At 41.1% G+C, this 17,956-nt stretch overlaps 1 protein-coding gene across 1 annotated transcript in view; it reads left to right on the top strand.

The window, feature by feature from the left end:
- LOC121853848 (PDF receptor-like) overlaps positions 1-17,956 on the top strand; it is a 198,428-nt gene that overhangs the window by 177,774 nt on the left and 2,698 nt on the right. The window contains exons 5-7 of the mRNA XM_042348224.1: positions 6,993-7,122; positions 12,617-12,773; positions 13,624-13,754. Coding sequence (XP_042204158.1) covers positions 6,993-7,122; positions 12,617-12,773; positions 13,624-13,754 — 418 coding nt within the window. The remainder of the gene's footprint in view (positions 1-6,992; positions 7,123-12,616; positions 12,774-13,623; positions 13,755-17,956) is intronic.

Consider the following 17,956-nt stretch of genomic DNA (forward strand, 5'->3'; position numbering starts at 1 on the left):
AATCATAGTCGTGGTTGTTATAAGCATAGACGTGGTTGTTATAATCATGGTCGTGGTTCTTATAATCATAGTTGTAGTTATTATAATCATGGTCGTGGATGTTATAATCATAGTCGTGGTTGTTATAATCATGGTAGCGGTTGTTATAATCATAGTCGTGGTTGCTATAATCATGGTCGTGGGTGTTACAATCAAGGTCGTGGTTGTTATAACCATGGTCGTGGTTGTTATAATCATGGTCGTGGATTTAATAATGATTGTCGTGCTTGTTATAATCATGGTCGTGGTTGTTATAATCATGGTCGAGGTTGTTACAATCAAGGTCGTGGTTGTTATAACCATGGTCGTGGTTGTTATAATCATGGTCGTGGATTTAATAATGAAAGTCGTCGTTGTTATAATAATGGTCGTGGTTATGATCATGGTCGTACTTGTTATAATCATGATCGTGGGTGTTATAATGATAATCGTGGTTGTTATAATCATAGTCATAGTTGCTATAATCATGGTCGTGGTTGTTATAATCATAGTCGTGGTTGTTATAATCATGGTCGTGGGTGTTATAATCATAGTCGTTATTGTTATAATCATGGTCGTGGTTATGACCATGGTCGTAGTTGTTATAATCATGATCGAAGGTGTCATAATCATTGTCGTGGTTGTTATAATCATTGTCGTGATTATGATCATAGTCGTGGCTGTTATAATCATGGTCATGGTTGCTATAATCATGGTCCTGGTTGTTATAATCATGGTCGTGATTGTTATAATCATGGTAGAGGTTGTTATAGTCATAGTCGTGGTTGTTATAATCATGATCGTGGGTATTATAATCATGGTCGTGGTTGTTATAATCATAGTCGTGGTTGTTATAATCATAGACGTGGTTGTTATAATCATGGTCGTGGTTGTTATAATCATAGTTGTAGTAAATATAATTATGGTCGTGGATGTTATAATCATAGTCGTGGTTGTTATAATCATGGTAGCGGTTGTTATAATCATAGACGTGGTTGCTATAATCATGGTCGTGGGTGTTACAATCAAGGTCGTGGTTGTTATAACCATGGTCGTGGTTGTTATAATAATGGTCGTGGATTTAATAATGATTGTCGTGCTTGTTATAATCATGGTCGTGGTTGTTATAATCATGGTCGTGGATTTAGTAATGATAGTCGTCGTTGTTATAATAATGGTCGTGGTTATGATCATGGTCGTAGTTGTTATAATCATGATCGTGGGTGTTATAATCATAGTCGTGGTTGTTATAATCATGGTCGTGGTTGTTATAATCATAGTCATAGTTGCTATAATCATGGTCGTGGTTGTTATAATCATAGTCGTGGTTGTTATAATCATGGTCGTGGGTGTTATAATCATGGTCGTTATTGTTATAATCATAGTCGTGGTTATGACCATGGTTGTAATTGTTATAATCATGATCGTAGGTGTTATAATCATTGTCGTGGTTGTTATAATCATTGTCGTGATAATGATCATAGTCGTGGTTGTTATATTCATGGTCGTGGTTGTTATAATCATGGTCGAGGTTGTTATAAACATGGTCGTGGTTGTTATAATCATATTCGTGGTTGTTATAATCATGGTCGTGGTTGTTACAATCATGGTCGAGGTTGTTATAATCATGGTCGTGATTGTTATAATAATGGTCGTGGTTAAGATCATGGTCGTAGTTGTTATAATCATGGTCGTTGGTGTTATAATCATAGTCGTTATTGTTATAATCATGGACGTGGGTGTTATAATCATGGTCGTGGGTGTTATGATCATGGTCGTAGGTGTTATAATCATAGTCATTATTGTTATAATCATGGTCGTGGGTGTTATAATCATAGTCGTTGTTGTTATAATCATAGTCGTGGTTCTTATAATCATAGTCGTGGTTGTTATAATCATGGTCGTGGTTGTTATAATCATAGTCGTTATGGTTATAATTATGGTCGTGGGTGTTATAATCTTAGTCGTAGTTGTTAAAATCATGGTCGTGGGTGTTATAATCATGGTCGTGGTTGTTATAATCATAGTCGTGGTTGTTATAATCATGGTCGTGGTTGTTATAATCATGGTCGTGGTTGTTATAATCATGGTCGTTGTTGTTACAATCAAGGTCGTGGTTGTTATAACCATGGTCGTGGTTGTTATAATCATGGTCATGGATTTTATAATGATAGTCGTGGTTATTATAATCATGGTCCTGGTTATGATCATGGTCGTGGTTGTTATAATCATGGTAGTGGTTGTTATAATCTTTGTCGTAGGTGTTACAATCAAGGTCGTCGTTGTTATAATCATGGTCGTGGTTGTTATAATCATGGTCGTGGGTGTTATACTCACAGTCGTGGTTGTTATAATCATAGTCTTGGTTGTTATAATCATGCTCGTGGTTGTTATAATCATAGTCGTGGATTTTATAATGATAGTCGTGGTTGTTATAATCTTGGTAGTGGTTATGATCATGGTCGTAATTGTTATAATCCTGGTCATGGTTCTTATAATAATGGTCGTGGGTGTAATAATCATGGTCGTGGTTGCTATAATCATGGTCGTGGTTGTTATAATCATGGTCGTGGTTGTTATAATGATAGTCGTGGATGTTACAATGATATTCGTGGTTGTTATAAACACGGTCGTGGTTATTATAATCATGGTCTTGGTTGTTACAATCATAGTCGTGGTTGTTATAATCATGGTCGTGGTTATGATCATGGTCATAGTTGTTTTAATCATGGGCGTAGGTGTTATAATCATTGTCGTGGTTGTTATGATCATAGTCGTGGTTGTTATAATCATTGTCGTGATTATGATCATAGTCGTGGTTGTTATATTCATGGTCGTGATTGTTATAAACATGGTCGTGGTTGTTATAATCATGGTCGTGGTTGTTATAATCATGTGTCGGTGGTTTATATAATCATGGGCGTCGTTGTTATAATCAAGCTTGTGGTTGTTATAATCATGGTCGTGGTTGTTATAATCATGTCGTGGTTGTTATAATCATAGTCGTGGTTGTTATAATCATAGTCGTGGTTGTTATAAACATGGTCGTGGTTATTATAATCATGGTCGTGGTTGTTACAATCATAGTCGTGGTTGTTATAATCATAGTCGTGGTTGTTATAATCATGGTGTGGGTGTTATAATCATAGTCGTTATTGTTATAATCATGGTCGTGGGTGTTATAATCATAGTCGTTGTTGTTATAATCATGTCGTGGTTGTTATAATCATAGTCGTGGTTGTTATAATCATAGTCGTGGATTTCGTATAATGATATGGTCGTGGTTGTCGTATAATCTTGGTAGTAGTCGTTTATGGTCGTGGTTATGATCATGGTCGTATAATCATGGTAGTGGTTGTTATAATCCGTGGTCATGGTCGTCTGGTATAATCATGGTCGTGGTTATGGTCGTGGTTGTGTGGTTGTTATAATCAATCATGGTCGTGGTTGCTATAATCATGGTCGTGGTTGTTATAATCATGGTCGTGGTTGTTATAATGATAGTCGTGGATGTTATAATGATATTCGTGGTTGTTATAAACACGGTCGTGGTTATTATAATCATGGTCTTGGTTGTTACAATCATAGTCGTGGTTGTTATAATCATGGTCGTGGTTATGATCATGGTCATAGTTGTTTTAATCATGGGCGTAGGTGTTATAATCATTGTCGTGGTTGTTATGATCATAGTCGTGGTTGTTATAATCATTGTCGTGATTATGATCATAGTCGTGGTTGTTATATTCATGGTCGTGATTGTTATAAACATGGTCGTGGTTGTTATAATCATGGTCGTGGTTGTTATAATCATGGGCGTGGTTGTTATAATCATGGTCGTGGTTGTTATAATCATGGGCGTCGTTGTTATAATCAAGCTTGTGGTTGTTATAATCATGGTCGTGGTTGTTATAATCATAGTCGTGGTTGTTATAATCATAGTCGTGGTTGTTATAATCATAGTCGTGGTTGTTATAAACATGGTCGTGGTTATTATAATCATAGTCGTGGTTGTTACAATCATAGTCGTGGTTGTTATAATCATAGTCGTGGTTGTTATAATCATGGTCGTGGGTGTTATAATCATAGTCGTTATTGTTATAATCATGGTCGTGGGTGTTATAATCATGGTCGTGGGTGTTATAATCATGGTCGTAGGTGTTATAATCATTGTCGTTATTGTTATAATCATGGTCGTGGGTGTTATAATCATTGTCGTGATTATGATCGCGAGTCGTGGTTGTTATATTCATGGTCGTGGTTGCTATTATGATCATAGTCGTGGTTGTTATATTCATGGTCGTGGTTGCTATAAACATGGTCGTGGTTGTTATAATCATAGTCGTGGTTGTTATAATCATGGTCGTGGTTGTTATAATCATGGTCGTGGTTGTTATAATCATGAGCGTGGTTGTTATAATCAAGGTCGTGGTTGTTATAATCATGGTCGTGGTTGTTATAATCATAGTCGTGGTTGTTATAATCATGGTGTGGTTGTTATAATCATGGTCGTGGTTGTTATAATCATAGTCGTGGTCGTGATACTTACAGTATCTAATATACTATAAGAAGGAATAGAATAAAGGTTAGAATAATTAATTAAAGAAATATTCGCCATAAGGAGAGGTTAAAATCACAAAAAGAAATTTATTATGAATCACCGAGGATCATTCCGAGGTAAATTATATTATGAAGAGAAGTGACCTTGATTCTGGTTAGATTAGTCACCATCTGCTTAAGTCATCACCTGTGTTAAGTTATCATAGTCATCATCTACATTAGTCAGTTTTAGGCCCATCTCTCATGACTGACCGACCATCGATGTTCTTACCGCGCATGGGTGTTAGTTTTCAATGCCTCTTATTATTTACGCTGGTGGTTGTAAGACCTCCTACCCTCACTGACGCAGCTATGGTCAATTTGGTGTTATTCTTGTTTATAAATGCCTTCTAATCTGTCTCATGTCTATCCGTCCTGTCTATTGCCATCCCAACTGTCTGTTCGTCTGCGTGGTGTTTGAATGTATGCCCGTTTGTACTCTTTGTGTCGTCAAATCTGTCTGTCTTATCCGTTGTTGGCGTGTGTCTGCCTGTTTGTCTAATGTGAACCAGTCAGTCAGCTGTCTGTCTGTCATGTTAGTTGCCATATTGTCTATTTGTGCATGTTTGAATCTGTCTATTTTTGTCAACCTCCTGTATCTATTGTAGTTATCTTCTCCATGCATTCCTGTTATTATCTTGTTATTATTTTGTTATCTCTTCTCCTTTTCCATGAGCCACAGGAATAAGTATACACTGTAGCTGGTAGGTCGTGTGGTAACATTGAAACTGCACATCCAGATGCATGATGAAACTCAGCTCCCCACACCTGTTATCTCTAACTATTTTCTGTTTCCCCTTCTTTATTCTTCTACTTACTCATCTTCCTTCCTTTACTAATCCAAACAACATTAAAAAAAGTAAGCTTAGAAAAAAGGCGGGGGGAGGAGGAGGGAGCCGTACGATAACTGCAATCGTGGGCTGACAGCGTACAGCAAATGAGGGTGCGCCAAGTCCGTAGACTTGCATCGTTTTCCAGCATAAATAAAATGGTTATTTAATGGTTTCCTAAAGAAACCATCGATATGGGACCAGGTTTGTTCCACTCTAAGAATTTTTTGCTATTTTTCCACCAAGTTTGATGAAAAACGATTGTGCCGTTTCAGCTGCCCAGAACACACACACACACACACACACACACACACACGCACACACACACACACACACACACACCTAGTCCTGTAGTATATTAGATTCCAAACAATATTGGTGTTATTTTGGTTTTGGTCATCTGGGGAACCTTAAGATTTTAACTATGGGATTAAGTACTTTAAACAATAAGACACATTATCTCTACAGGATTTCCGTCACAAAACATATTTCGATCGCATAAGAAAATACAAATCAAAGGTTAGGTTAGGTTAAGGTATGATGAGTTATAAGCTAGCTTAACATACATCGCTAAGGGGGGGGGGTAGAAACTCAAAACTAGTGATTTCGATAGAAATGAAGGTCTAAATCGTTCATAACACATGGCAAACCATCAGAAAAAAATATAGTCTGTTTGTCTAAGTTCAGGGATGACCAAAACTTAAAATTTACCCAATATAGCCTATCTCGAATTTAAACATCAAAATACTTATGGTAGTTATAGTCAAATTTCCCCCATTAATTAATATAAATAATGATATATCCCAGTGGTTCATTAGTGAATCTTCAAAACAATAACAGCACTATGTTGTCATGTTTATCTTACACTAGGCATTCTCAAAACAAAGTCCAGACAATGTCATTACTTCTAAATTTACTCGTTTTTCCATCTAGTGCTGATATACTCTGTAAATGCATTGAAAAAAAAAAAGAGAAAGTCTACCAGGTAAGAGTACATGACAGCTGATCTGATGTGAACATGGGAGTTTTTTATGTCCCAAAGAACATAATAATGGAGGAAACTGTAGCGGACCTATTGGCCCATACTGGGCAGTCCCATTTACACCCAACCCCTATCGCTCATATATCCATCCATCATTATGTTTGAAGCTGTTCTTCACGGCACATTTCTTCACTTACGAAATGTCCATGATTTACTTAGACCATAAAGAAAAATACCCTTAAAATTTATCTGAACGTGGTATTTGGGGTCAGAAGAGGCCATCCTTTCTACTACCTCCTACTGCAGCGATGAGTTTGAAACTAGTGACGTCATTGCAAATGGTGGCCCTGTTTCTAGAGAAATAAACTTATCTCGACTATTATAGAAGGACTTTAAACTTTTATCACAAATTATATATACCATATCACTCTACGAACGTGGCAGAGTGTATTTACCCAGAACCGTCATCTCGTTCATTCTTCATAACACCCCATAATACCTCATAATACCTAATAACAACTCATAATGCATCATAACACCTCCTAATAATTCATAATGCCTCACAGGACGTTGGAGTGTGACCGCCTACGGGTACACAGGAACTTGGTGGTCTCTCTCATCGTCTGGTTCCTAGTGATGCTGATCTTGACGGAGCCTTTCATCTCTCACCGCCACACCCGCACTTACCGCGACGTGGTGAGTGTGTGTGTGTATGTGTGTGTGTGTGTGTGTGTGTGTGTGTGAGTGTGTGTGTGTGTGTGTGTGTGTGTGTGTGTGAATCTATATTGCTTGCACTTAAGTCTTGTGTTTTGCTTCTGTGTGTGTCTGGCTTTGCCTTTGCCTCTGCCTGTTTATACTGGCTTTTGTCCGTCTCTTTGGTGTGTTTACTCGTATCTGTATGAGTGTTTGTACTCTCATAACACTTGTTCACTATTTTAGTATCAGTTCCAATTTATAAGCGTTTCCTCTTGTTATTTTTTTTTCAATAATTTATTTTTATTTGATAGACTAATACATTACTTCTCTCAGCTGTCATTATCCATTACACTCATTTGTAAAATAAAAATGGTTTAGTTTATGATTAGAGGAGTAAAAGTAACTTGTGAGAGATTTCTATATCACATCTTTGTTTAGGGTGGATGGCTTGAGAGAGAGAGAGAGAGAGAGAGAGAGAGAGAGAGAGAGAGAGACAAGGAGAAATGGAACCACTGAGACAGGGAGAGACAAAGATAGGAGTCATGGCGGTGAATATGTACATTAAGAACGACCAGTGGATGTGTTTTTATTCTCGAGTTAATATATAAATATAATGTAGATAGCTAATTCGGATCACGTGAAGATTAGACACCTCAGTTTACTTCATTTGATGACCAAACACTCTAATGATACCTGAGGTTAGGTTAGGTTAGGTTAGGTTAGGTTAGGGTGTTTAATCGTTAGGTGAAATAAGCTCGGGACTAATCTTTACCTGATCTGATAATTATGTATACAGAATACACCGCTCGCCCGACACACAAAGGACTCAAGCAGCGTTAGTCCAAGAAGATATCACAAGTTCAGGATATAGACAAAAATATCTGGTAACACACTCTAGGCACCGCTTGGCCAAAAACAATCATGATCAGTAATTCAGAAAATTCAGATTTGGGGGGAAATTGGATAAAGTCTGGAGAAGTTGGGGGTATTCGGTAATTCTCATCTCTAAGTAAGAATAGGACCGTGTGTGTGTGTGTGTATGTGTGTGTGTGTGTGTGTGTGTGTGCGCGTGCGTGTGTGTGTGTGTGTGTGTGTGTGTGTGTGTGTGTGTGTGTTCGCACACAGGGTAGTGAAATGCGTCTAGTATGGCAGCATTATGTTAGTGTTAAGGTGCAAGCACTGCTTGCTCCCTCTCGTTTTCAGCTACCGCAGATGGCTAGTCCTCGTGGCGAACAGGGAAGCAACTTGCATGAGTTTTTCTCTGCCAGTACACAGCCTCTTCACCATCAAGACTCCTGCTGTGCCTCCTTGTGGCAAAACACGGTAACTGGGTGCTTCGTAGGCCCAGGCTAGACTAGCAGGGGATCTAGGAGTAGCAAAGGACCCTAGAGGGACGGCGCATAGGCCCATTGGCACATGGATACGTCCTAGCACCTACCAACCATTGTCCCGCAGCCTTGCGGTTTAAGCTTGGTAGGAATAATGCTACGGTATAAATCCCGAACGAAAAACCAGTGGTGGAGCCCCGCATCAGGCAGACATCTTTACAGAGCTCCAACAAGACCCCAACGGCGGTATATGCAGAAGAGGAGAGCACTATGGGAAGCCAACAACTACACCGGCGGACGAAAGCAATGCATGATGGACAGGCTAGTAAGGAGAAACCCAACAAAATGGTCTATCGGCAGTCCACTGCAACTCTCCATCTCCCCAGTCGTTGCAACACTTGTACCACTGGATCAGGAAAAGGGACAGCCAAGATGTGGGGTTGCAGCACGCGCTCCTGCCTCACCACATAAGTCAACTCACGCGCAGCCATCATCCACTTCATCATACCCCTCTTTCATCATCGTCAAAACCCCTACACTCGTCTGTGTCCATAGGACACAGACGAGTGGCGAAGGGGGCAGGCAGAGATGACTGCCGGGAGTCTCTAGTCACAAATCTGCACATGGGCGGCACAGTTAACATGATCATTTATGCACTAGGATCCAGGCTGCAGTGCAATCCAGTCCTGTCTGTGCGTCTGAGCAGCCCTCTTCAGGAGTCACTCAGTTCACCCCACATGGGGACGGGGTTAGAAAATGTAACCTAAACATAGCCTGCCTAAAAAAGAACATGAATGGCAACCACACCCAGTAAGATCATCTAATGCGGTCAAACACACAATCAAAATCACAGATCCAAACAAAAACAAACTGTACAGGCCTCTTTTGTTCGCTGCATGGAATGTCAGGACCCTTAAGAAAACTGGCACAAATGGGCGTCCTGAAAGAAGAACTGCCCTTGTGCCATTAGTGAGTTCCGGCTCCCAGATGAGGTTAATCTCACAGAACGGGGATCTGGCTATCCCTTCTTCTGGAAGGGTAAGCCTGCTGAGGAGAAAAACCACATTTATGGAGTTGGCTTTGCCATCCACCAACGCATCCTACACAAGGTAACTCGTTTGCCTATTGGGATCAATGAGCTCCTCATGATGCTGCAAGTTCCTCTGAATTACTCACGCCATACGCCCCAACACTGGATACAAAGGATGACATCAAGGAGGCCTTTTACTCCGACCTCAAGAGAGTGTTAACCTCTATTCCCAGAGAAGGGAAGGTTGTGCTTCTTGGTGATTTCAATGCCAGTCTTGGCAGAGTTGCTGACATTTGGAAAGGAACCAAAGGGAGAATCCCTAACTGCCTACTCCTCCTCAGCAAGTGTGCTACACACAACCTCAACATCGCCAATACCTTCTTTGAGCAGACCCACAAGTTCAAGGGTTCGTGGCAACACCCAAGATCCAAACACTGGCATCTCATTGATTACATCATTGTCAGAGAAAGAGATTGCCGATATGTCCTCATCACCCATGATATGCGTTTCAGACCACTGCAATACTGATCATCGGCTCGTCAGATCCAAGATCTCACTTCATGTCACCCGAAAACCGCGAAGGCAGGAAGCCTCCAAAAGAGGTAATAACAATTAACATCTAGAGGATCCTGCGGTAGCTCACGCTTTCAGAGAGCAGCTCGAACATGGGCTGATAAAGATCCCGACAACAAAAAACCCAAATCCCAGAGCCGAATGGGATATTCTCGACTCTGTCATGATAAAAACATACAGAGAGACTCTTAGCCAGATGGAGAGAATACACCAGGACTGGTTTGATGAAAATGACCCGGCAATCAATTTACTCGTCGATGATAAACGTGCTGCTTTAACCGATTGGCAGAACAACCCTCAGTCTCGAACCAAAGCTGATACCTTTCGCAAGAAGAAAGCCAAGGCTCAGCGGGAACTTCGCAATCTAAAGAACGACTGGTTTAAAAATAAAGCATGTGAAACACAAAAAATTGCAGATCAGCTCAAGATGCCCGAAATTTTCAATTTCACTAAAACATTTTATGGGCCAATCACTCGAGGCGGAGACCCCCTCCGCTCATCCGACGGTAACTCCATAATTAAAGACGATGAAGGCCTTCAGCGCTAGAAAGAGCGCTTCCATTCACTGATCAACCGAAACACCGATGTGGATGCCCTGACTACCCAGCAGGTCACTCAGCATCCAGAGATGACCCACCTCAGTTATCCTCCATCTCTGGATGAGGTAGCTACTGCTACCAAACAGATAAAAAATAACGAAGCCTCAGGGCCTGGTGGAATCCCAGTCGAGGTGTATAAAGCAAGATCACCTCTGCTTACCAGCCGTCTTCACTCTCTCCTGGAGAATATGTGGGAAAAGAAGGAAAGCCTCAAGTTCTTGAAGATGGCTCCATCGTCAATATTTATAATAACAAGGGAGACCAATTAGACTGTGGCAACATACTAGTGTCTGTAGCTGGCCTGATTAACACCCGAGTTCTCCTAAACATACTTCTTCCTGAGGCGGAAAAATTCCTCCCAGAATCTCAATGTAGCTTTAGACCATCACGTGGCACCATAGACAGGATCATTGTTGCCCGTCAGATACAGGAAACGTGCAGAGAACAGCGTCGTGACCTCTACTTGGCTTTCATCGACCTAACCAAGGCCTTCGACTCGGTCAACAGGGAAGCCCTTTAGTGGACCCTCAGCCGTTTTGGCTGCCCAACAAAATTCTTCGCTATTGTAAGACAACTCCACGATGGCATGAAAGGCAGTGTTCTACACAATGGCACCCAGTCTGAGTTCTTCCCCATCCAAATGGGGGTTAAACAGGGATGTGTACTGGCACCAACTCTCTTTTCCATTTTCTTGGCTGCCTTTCTTATTCGTGCCAGCGCCAATTTAGCCGGCGGGGTGGAAATCGAATACTAGATGAAGGGTCTTTTCAACATAAGACGACTCCAGGCAGGAACAAAAGTAACGGTAGCTTCCATTACTGAGCTTCAGTATACAGACGACCTCACCCTTGTCGCTCACACTGAACGCGACTTACAAGGAGATACTGAACACCTATGCAGATGTGTATGCACACTTCGGCCTTGAGGTGAATGTACGTAAGGCTCAATTTTTTTTTCAGCCTGCCCTTGGTTCAGCCACACCTTCACCATCCACCCAGCTTAACGGTACTACCCTCTCTAATGTTACCACTTTCGGTGTCTCGGCTCCCAACTGTACACCACCGCAAACATCGATGAAGAGATTCAGCATCGGATCAGATTTGCATCTCAAGCCTTTGGCAGATTCCATACCCGTGTCTTCAGCTGTCGGGTGATGAAATTATCTTCAAAGTTACACGTATATCGACCAGTCGTCCTCCCCACCCTGCTACATGGCAGGGAGACATGGGTCCCAAGCAGGAGGCACCCCAAGCCACTTGAAAACATTCACCAACGTAGTCCATTACATCCTCCGATTTCGCTTGGAAAACCAGAGAACAAATGCCAGTGATTTTCCTGACACCAACTGCAGAAGCATCGAAGCTACCATTATCTATGAACAACTACGCTGGACTGGCCATTTTACCCGTATGGACGACAGTAGCTGCCAAAGCAGCTGCTTTAAAGTCACCTAGCGAATAGTAAACGTAAAGCTGGCGGGCAACTATAAAGGTATAAGGATAATCTTAAGACAAACCTGAAAAAGTGCCAAATCGACCCCTTCACCTGGGAGACGATTACTCCACACCGTAATGCTTGGAGGATCATACACAAGAAGGTGTCAATACTTTCGTGTTAATCCGACTGCATAACGAGGCAGACAAGCGCCAAAGCCGGAAAGACGTTGCCGCCGCCCCTCCTTCACTAGATGTAGCCCCCCACACGGGCAACATCTGTAATCGACCCTACCCGTCCTGACGTATCGGCCTCTTTATTCACCTAAGAACTCATCAACCTAGGTGACATCTTTAATAATTGGATGATCGTCATACTCGATTCCGACTGACAGCAAAGTAGTAGTAAATAGTGTGTGTGTGTGTGTGTGTGTGTGTTTCCTTCGTTTGTGTGTTTTTCAGTCATGTGTATGTATCATGTTTCTCGAAAGTCTTTGTCCTATTGTTGACGGCAAACTGTGAATGTTGCAGGATTGGCTGTGTAAGACGCTGCTGACCCTTAGGATGTACGCCCAGATGGCCTCTATCAACTGGATGTTCGTGGAGGGGCTGTTCCTCCACTCCAGACTTACCTCCAACGTCTTCGACTCTGGGGCGCCCTTCACACTCTACTATATCATTGGCTGGGGTAGGTCACTGTAAGCTGGGGTGGGTCACTGTAGGGTAGGGTGGCTCACTGTAGGCTGGGGTGGCTCCCTGTAGGCTGGGGTTAGTCACTGTAAGCTGGGCTGGGCCACTGTAATGTGGGGCGAGTCACTGTTTATGAGAGTGAGTCACTGTAAGGTGGGGCGAGTTTGTGTAGGCTGGGGTGAGTCACTGTAAGCCGGAGTGAGTTACTGTAGTTTGGGGAGACTCACCGTATACTGGGGTGACTCACTTTTGACTGGGGAGAGTCACTGTAAGCTGGGATGAGCCACTGTCAGCAGTGGTGAGTCACTTTAGGCTAGGGAGAGTCACTGTAGGCTGGCGTGAGTCACTGTATGTGATGGTGAGTTACTGTATGTTGGGGTGACTCAGTGTAAGCTAGGGTGAGTCACTGTAGGCTAGGGTGAACCCCTGTCACCTTAGGTGATTCACTGTACGCGGTGGTTAGTCAAGCTGAGGTGAGTCAGTTTAGGCTGGGATGAGTCACTGTAGACGTGGGTGAGTCACTGTATACGTGGGTGAGTCACTGTATGCTAGCGTGAGTCACTGTTAGCTGGCGTGAGTCACTTTAGGCTAGGGTGAGTTGGCGTACGCTGGGGTGAGTCACTGTATACAAGCGTGAGTCACTGAATGCTGGGGTGAGTCGGTGTAGGCTAGGGTGAGTCACTGTAGGCTAGGGTGAGTCACTGTAAGCTGAGGTGAGTCACTGTAAGCTACCATGAGTCACTTTAAGCTAGAGTGAGTCACTGTACGCTGGGGTCAGTGATGGAATAGATTTAGTGAATTAGCTGAGATGTTTTATTCTAATACTGATTTTGTTATTGTTGTTGTAGGGTGGCCACTAGTATTTCTGGCAGCCTGGGCCACCACCATGGCTCTTCACTACCCCGTACAGTGCTGGCGAGGCTATGGTAATCTGCTCTACATTTGGATTCTCGTAGCTCCTATGGTCACCGCTCTCATGGTAGGTTCACCTCATGGTGGGTTCTCCCATGACCACCTCCATTACGGTAGGTCTTCCCATGAACACTACCCTCATAGTAAGTCCTCCCATGGTCACTGCTCCCGTGGTAGGTCCTCCCATGGTCACCACCCTCATGGTAGAATCTCCCATTCATGGTAGGTCCTCCCATGATACTGACTTCCCTTATAATCATCATGGTAGTGAGACTCACCATGTCACCACACGTATCAAATTATACACTTTGATAACCATGAAGAAAAATATAAACTACTAATGAGATGCACCAGGTAATATATGTCAATTGATCTAAGGGTCAACAACATCTGACCTACAGGGAAAATAAGTAAAAATAGTCGTAGAATGTGTGAAGGTTGGACCTGTTCGTGGAGTTTGACCTAAGTCGTTAACAGCAGAAGTACTGCACGTCCCATGATAGTGACGAAAAAATATCTGAATGATTATAAATGTGTAGATGTGTGTTGTTGATGTTGTTGTTAGCAGAGTTTAAGTTATATTTAGATTTGCAGACAAAATTCCCTGGACTCTATTGGCAACATCTGACATCATCTACATGAGGTTATGTAGATACGTTAGGATAATCTGACAAAGGATTTTAACATCTATTAACTCATATTTTTGTCTCTATTAATGGTTTTGTTTTTCCATGCTTTTTTCTGATATAAAACATAATAAAAAGAAGCCGTTCACCATCCCATATAACACTTACAAGTCAACGCCAGATATTGTCAAGAATTCACAAAATTTTGTCATCCCTTCCCCTCCCACAATGTTGATATTTGTGTATTCGTTCCTTGGTTCAAATCACATTTAGTGCGATATGAAATTTTACATTTTACATATAGAATGCGGTGACATTTTGAGATAGAAAATAGATTTAATTTGAACTTTTCGATTTTTTTACGACCTTCGACAGCTAACAAGAATGTGCTTCCTCGTGCAGAATTGATCGTAGGCCTATTATACAAATTTCGAGTTATTTGACAACTTGGATTTTGTGGAATTTGTAGACTAGATACTATACCTGAGACTGGGGAGGGAGAGTTGCCACGCTATTGTTGGTATACGCAAGTTACGAGATGCATCTGTCACTGACGGTGAACTTAGTAATATATGAGATCAAATTTATCTTCTGGCGCTGTTTCCAGTGATGCGCTTTTTTGAAGGAGTGAAAGTCAGCGTAGGTCTGAATATTACTTCCTGGAAACGAATCTGAATGTATTTATGTGTAATACATATACGAATGGGATGTGTTTGTTGTAATAATTCTTAGATTCCTCGAGAAAGGGGGAAAATACGTAATTTATCTTGTGAGTGTATGTGTGTATGAATGTGGAGAGAGGTATTAACTTTTACAAATCGGTTAGCCAAATAAGTATTTTGGGAACTAAATGGAGTCTCTCTCTCTCTCTCTCTCTCTCTCTCTCTCTCTCTCTCTCTCTCTCTCTCGCTCTCTCTCTCTCTCTCTCTCCTCACTAATTTGCACAACTGTAACTTGAATTTCTATTTGAAAGTAATAGAAAGCATATACCACAATATTCAAGACGATTATCCACTCTGGTTTACAGTAACCCATTATACAGTGAAATCCCATATTACAAATGCATAGACAACCCTTCAATTTAACCTATCAACGTTCCTACTGACTTTGCATTAAGGCTATGTACCATTACCCACATTGTAAAATGACACACATCACATACAGTACATAAATTACACTATTACACACACTGCATACATTACAAGGCACATTCACGCGTATCCCGTGTTAAGGAATTAGCATACGGTTAGCGAGGGATCTGTCAGCCAATGGGAAACCTAGCCACTGGGTCTCGACATCCACACAAGCCAACGATATGCAACATTACCATATGTGACCACTTAGGGGGGTTATCCAGCTGCCATCTCATTCACAATGCCGCGGGGAACGCTAGCCTAAGGGATCATGTCAGAAAGGAAGCATGTGTGTGTGTGTGTGAGAGGCCACAGAAGTCGGAGTTATATATATCTATACACTCTTAACATGACCCATGATGAAGATTGGGATGTTCTTCTGTGAGTTAAATGTTCAGTTCTGTTGTACAAAGGTTATGCACTTGTCACAATGTGGGCTCTAACTGTGATGACCCCCCTCCTCCCGTGCGCATGATTTTGATGCCGTCATACCTGAGTTTTAAACGCAATGGTAAAATTTATTTTCCGCGAAGCTTCAAAATTTACGAACTTTGTGAAACTTCTTGAATCATCTGAGCAATCTCCTCTCCACCTTATTTCACCTAACGATTAACCACCTTAACACTATTTGGGGAGTTCAGGTTAAGTTAGGTTAGGTTTAGGCATGGATAGATTAGAATTGCGTTAAGGTGGTTAATCTTTAGGTAAAATAAGCTGGGTGAAGATTCTTCAAGTGTTTATTGCATTCTATAGATTTAATGATGGCAGATAACCAGTGCTTTTCACATCACCAATTGTCGGCTTTTTATATCTCCTTATCGAGTATCAAACATGTTCTAAGGATCGCTGATTCGTGCCCGAGGAACATCCAATCGACCCAGTTGTGAATGAATACCTGACTTTGGTTTGAAAGCTGAAGGTGGTTTTACTTATTCGCTTGTACTGTACATATAACACTGGACCTCAGATCTCATTGCGTATTCACATAATCACTTTAGACCTTACTAAACAACATAACATAATACAAACAAGTAGGAAGAAGGTACTGGTCACACGGTTATAACAACACTCAGGAAAAACATCAATGTAATCTTGTGGTGGTCTTGCTGATGTATAGTCATCATGCGAACAATTTTTAATGGTAGTCTTACATACAACATTTAATCTATGTGTAGGCTTATCCTATGTGTACGTATGTTTTTGCATATATATATATATATATATATATATATATATATATATATATATATATATATATATATATATATATATATATATATATATATATATATATATATATATATATATATATATATATATATATTGATAAAACATGTAGCCCCAATGATGATGTCTTGAATAAAGACGAAAGCTAAGGTGCTCCGTTGTTTCCCTTTTCCCGTGTGATTTTATCAAGATATATATATATATATATATATATATATGTCGTGCAATGGAAGCACTCTAAGCCCCCTCCTCCACCTGAAGGATTAGGTCTCCACAAGGTTTTCAAGATTACGTTACCGGATTTTGCTCCTCAGGTGTAGCCTTCAGCGAATTCGTAATGGAAAGTTCCTTTAGAATATCTGAACCTCCGCATATGTTGACGATCAAGTCTCTCTGAGGGAGCCGCCTAAGGAGATTTACTCACATCCCAATTTGCTAGACCAGTGCCACCAGAGCATCACTAACAAGCCCACCGGGACAAGGGAGGGGAGAAGCAGCTCAGAAATAGGTATAATGAACTATCTAGGAATGTTAAGAAAAATGTAAGGAAAACAAAGAGAGACTATGAAATCAAAATAGCAAGAGAATCCAAGGCGAATCCCAAGGGATTTTTCCAGGTATATAGAACAAAAATCAAGGACAAAGATGGGCCTTTAAAGTCAGGGAGGGGAGCAGTGATAAATGGCAGTGAGGAAATAAGCAAAGCATTGAACAGCTACTTCTTATCAGTTTTCACAGAGGAAATTCGCAATGAAATTCCAGAGGTGGAACTGATATTTAAGGAAAAAAAAAAAGAGAAATTAAAGAATATCTCTATCAGAAAAGAGGATGATCTTAAGAAGATAAATAAACTAAAGAAGACAAAATCCCCAGGGCCAGATGAAATTTTCCCTCGAGTCTTGAAAGAGTGTAGGGAACAGATTAGCGGACCCCTCGTAAACTTATTTACAAAATCATTAGACACCGGAGTTGTGCCAGACTTGTGGAAACAGGCAAATGTATTACCCATATTCAAAAAGGGAGACAGAGCATCAGCGTCAAATTACCGGCCGATCAGTTTGACGTCAGTAGTGGGGAAATTTCTTGAATCAATTATAGCAGATAACATCCGATCGCATTTAGAGAAAAGCAAATTAATCTACGACTCTCAACATGGGCTTACAAAGGGATAATCTTGTCTAACAAATCTGCTGACATTATTTAGGAGTCTTCGAGGTAGTAGATTGTTCGTGTTCTGGGTATTAAGTTCTATCTACAGGAGCGAACACAAACACCTGGATAGT

Source organism: Homarus americanus, unplaced genomic scaffold, assembly GCF_018991925.1.
Source record: "Homarus americanus isolate GMGI-L3 unplaced genomic scaffold, GMGI_Hamer_2.0 scaffold18703, whole genome shotgun sequence".
NCBI lineage: Eukaryota > Metazoa > Arthropoda > Malacostraca > Decapoda > Nephropidae > Homarus > Homarus americanus.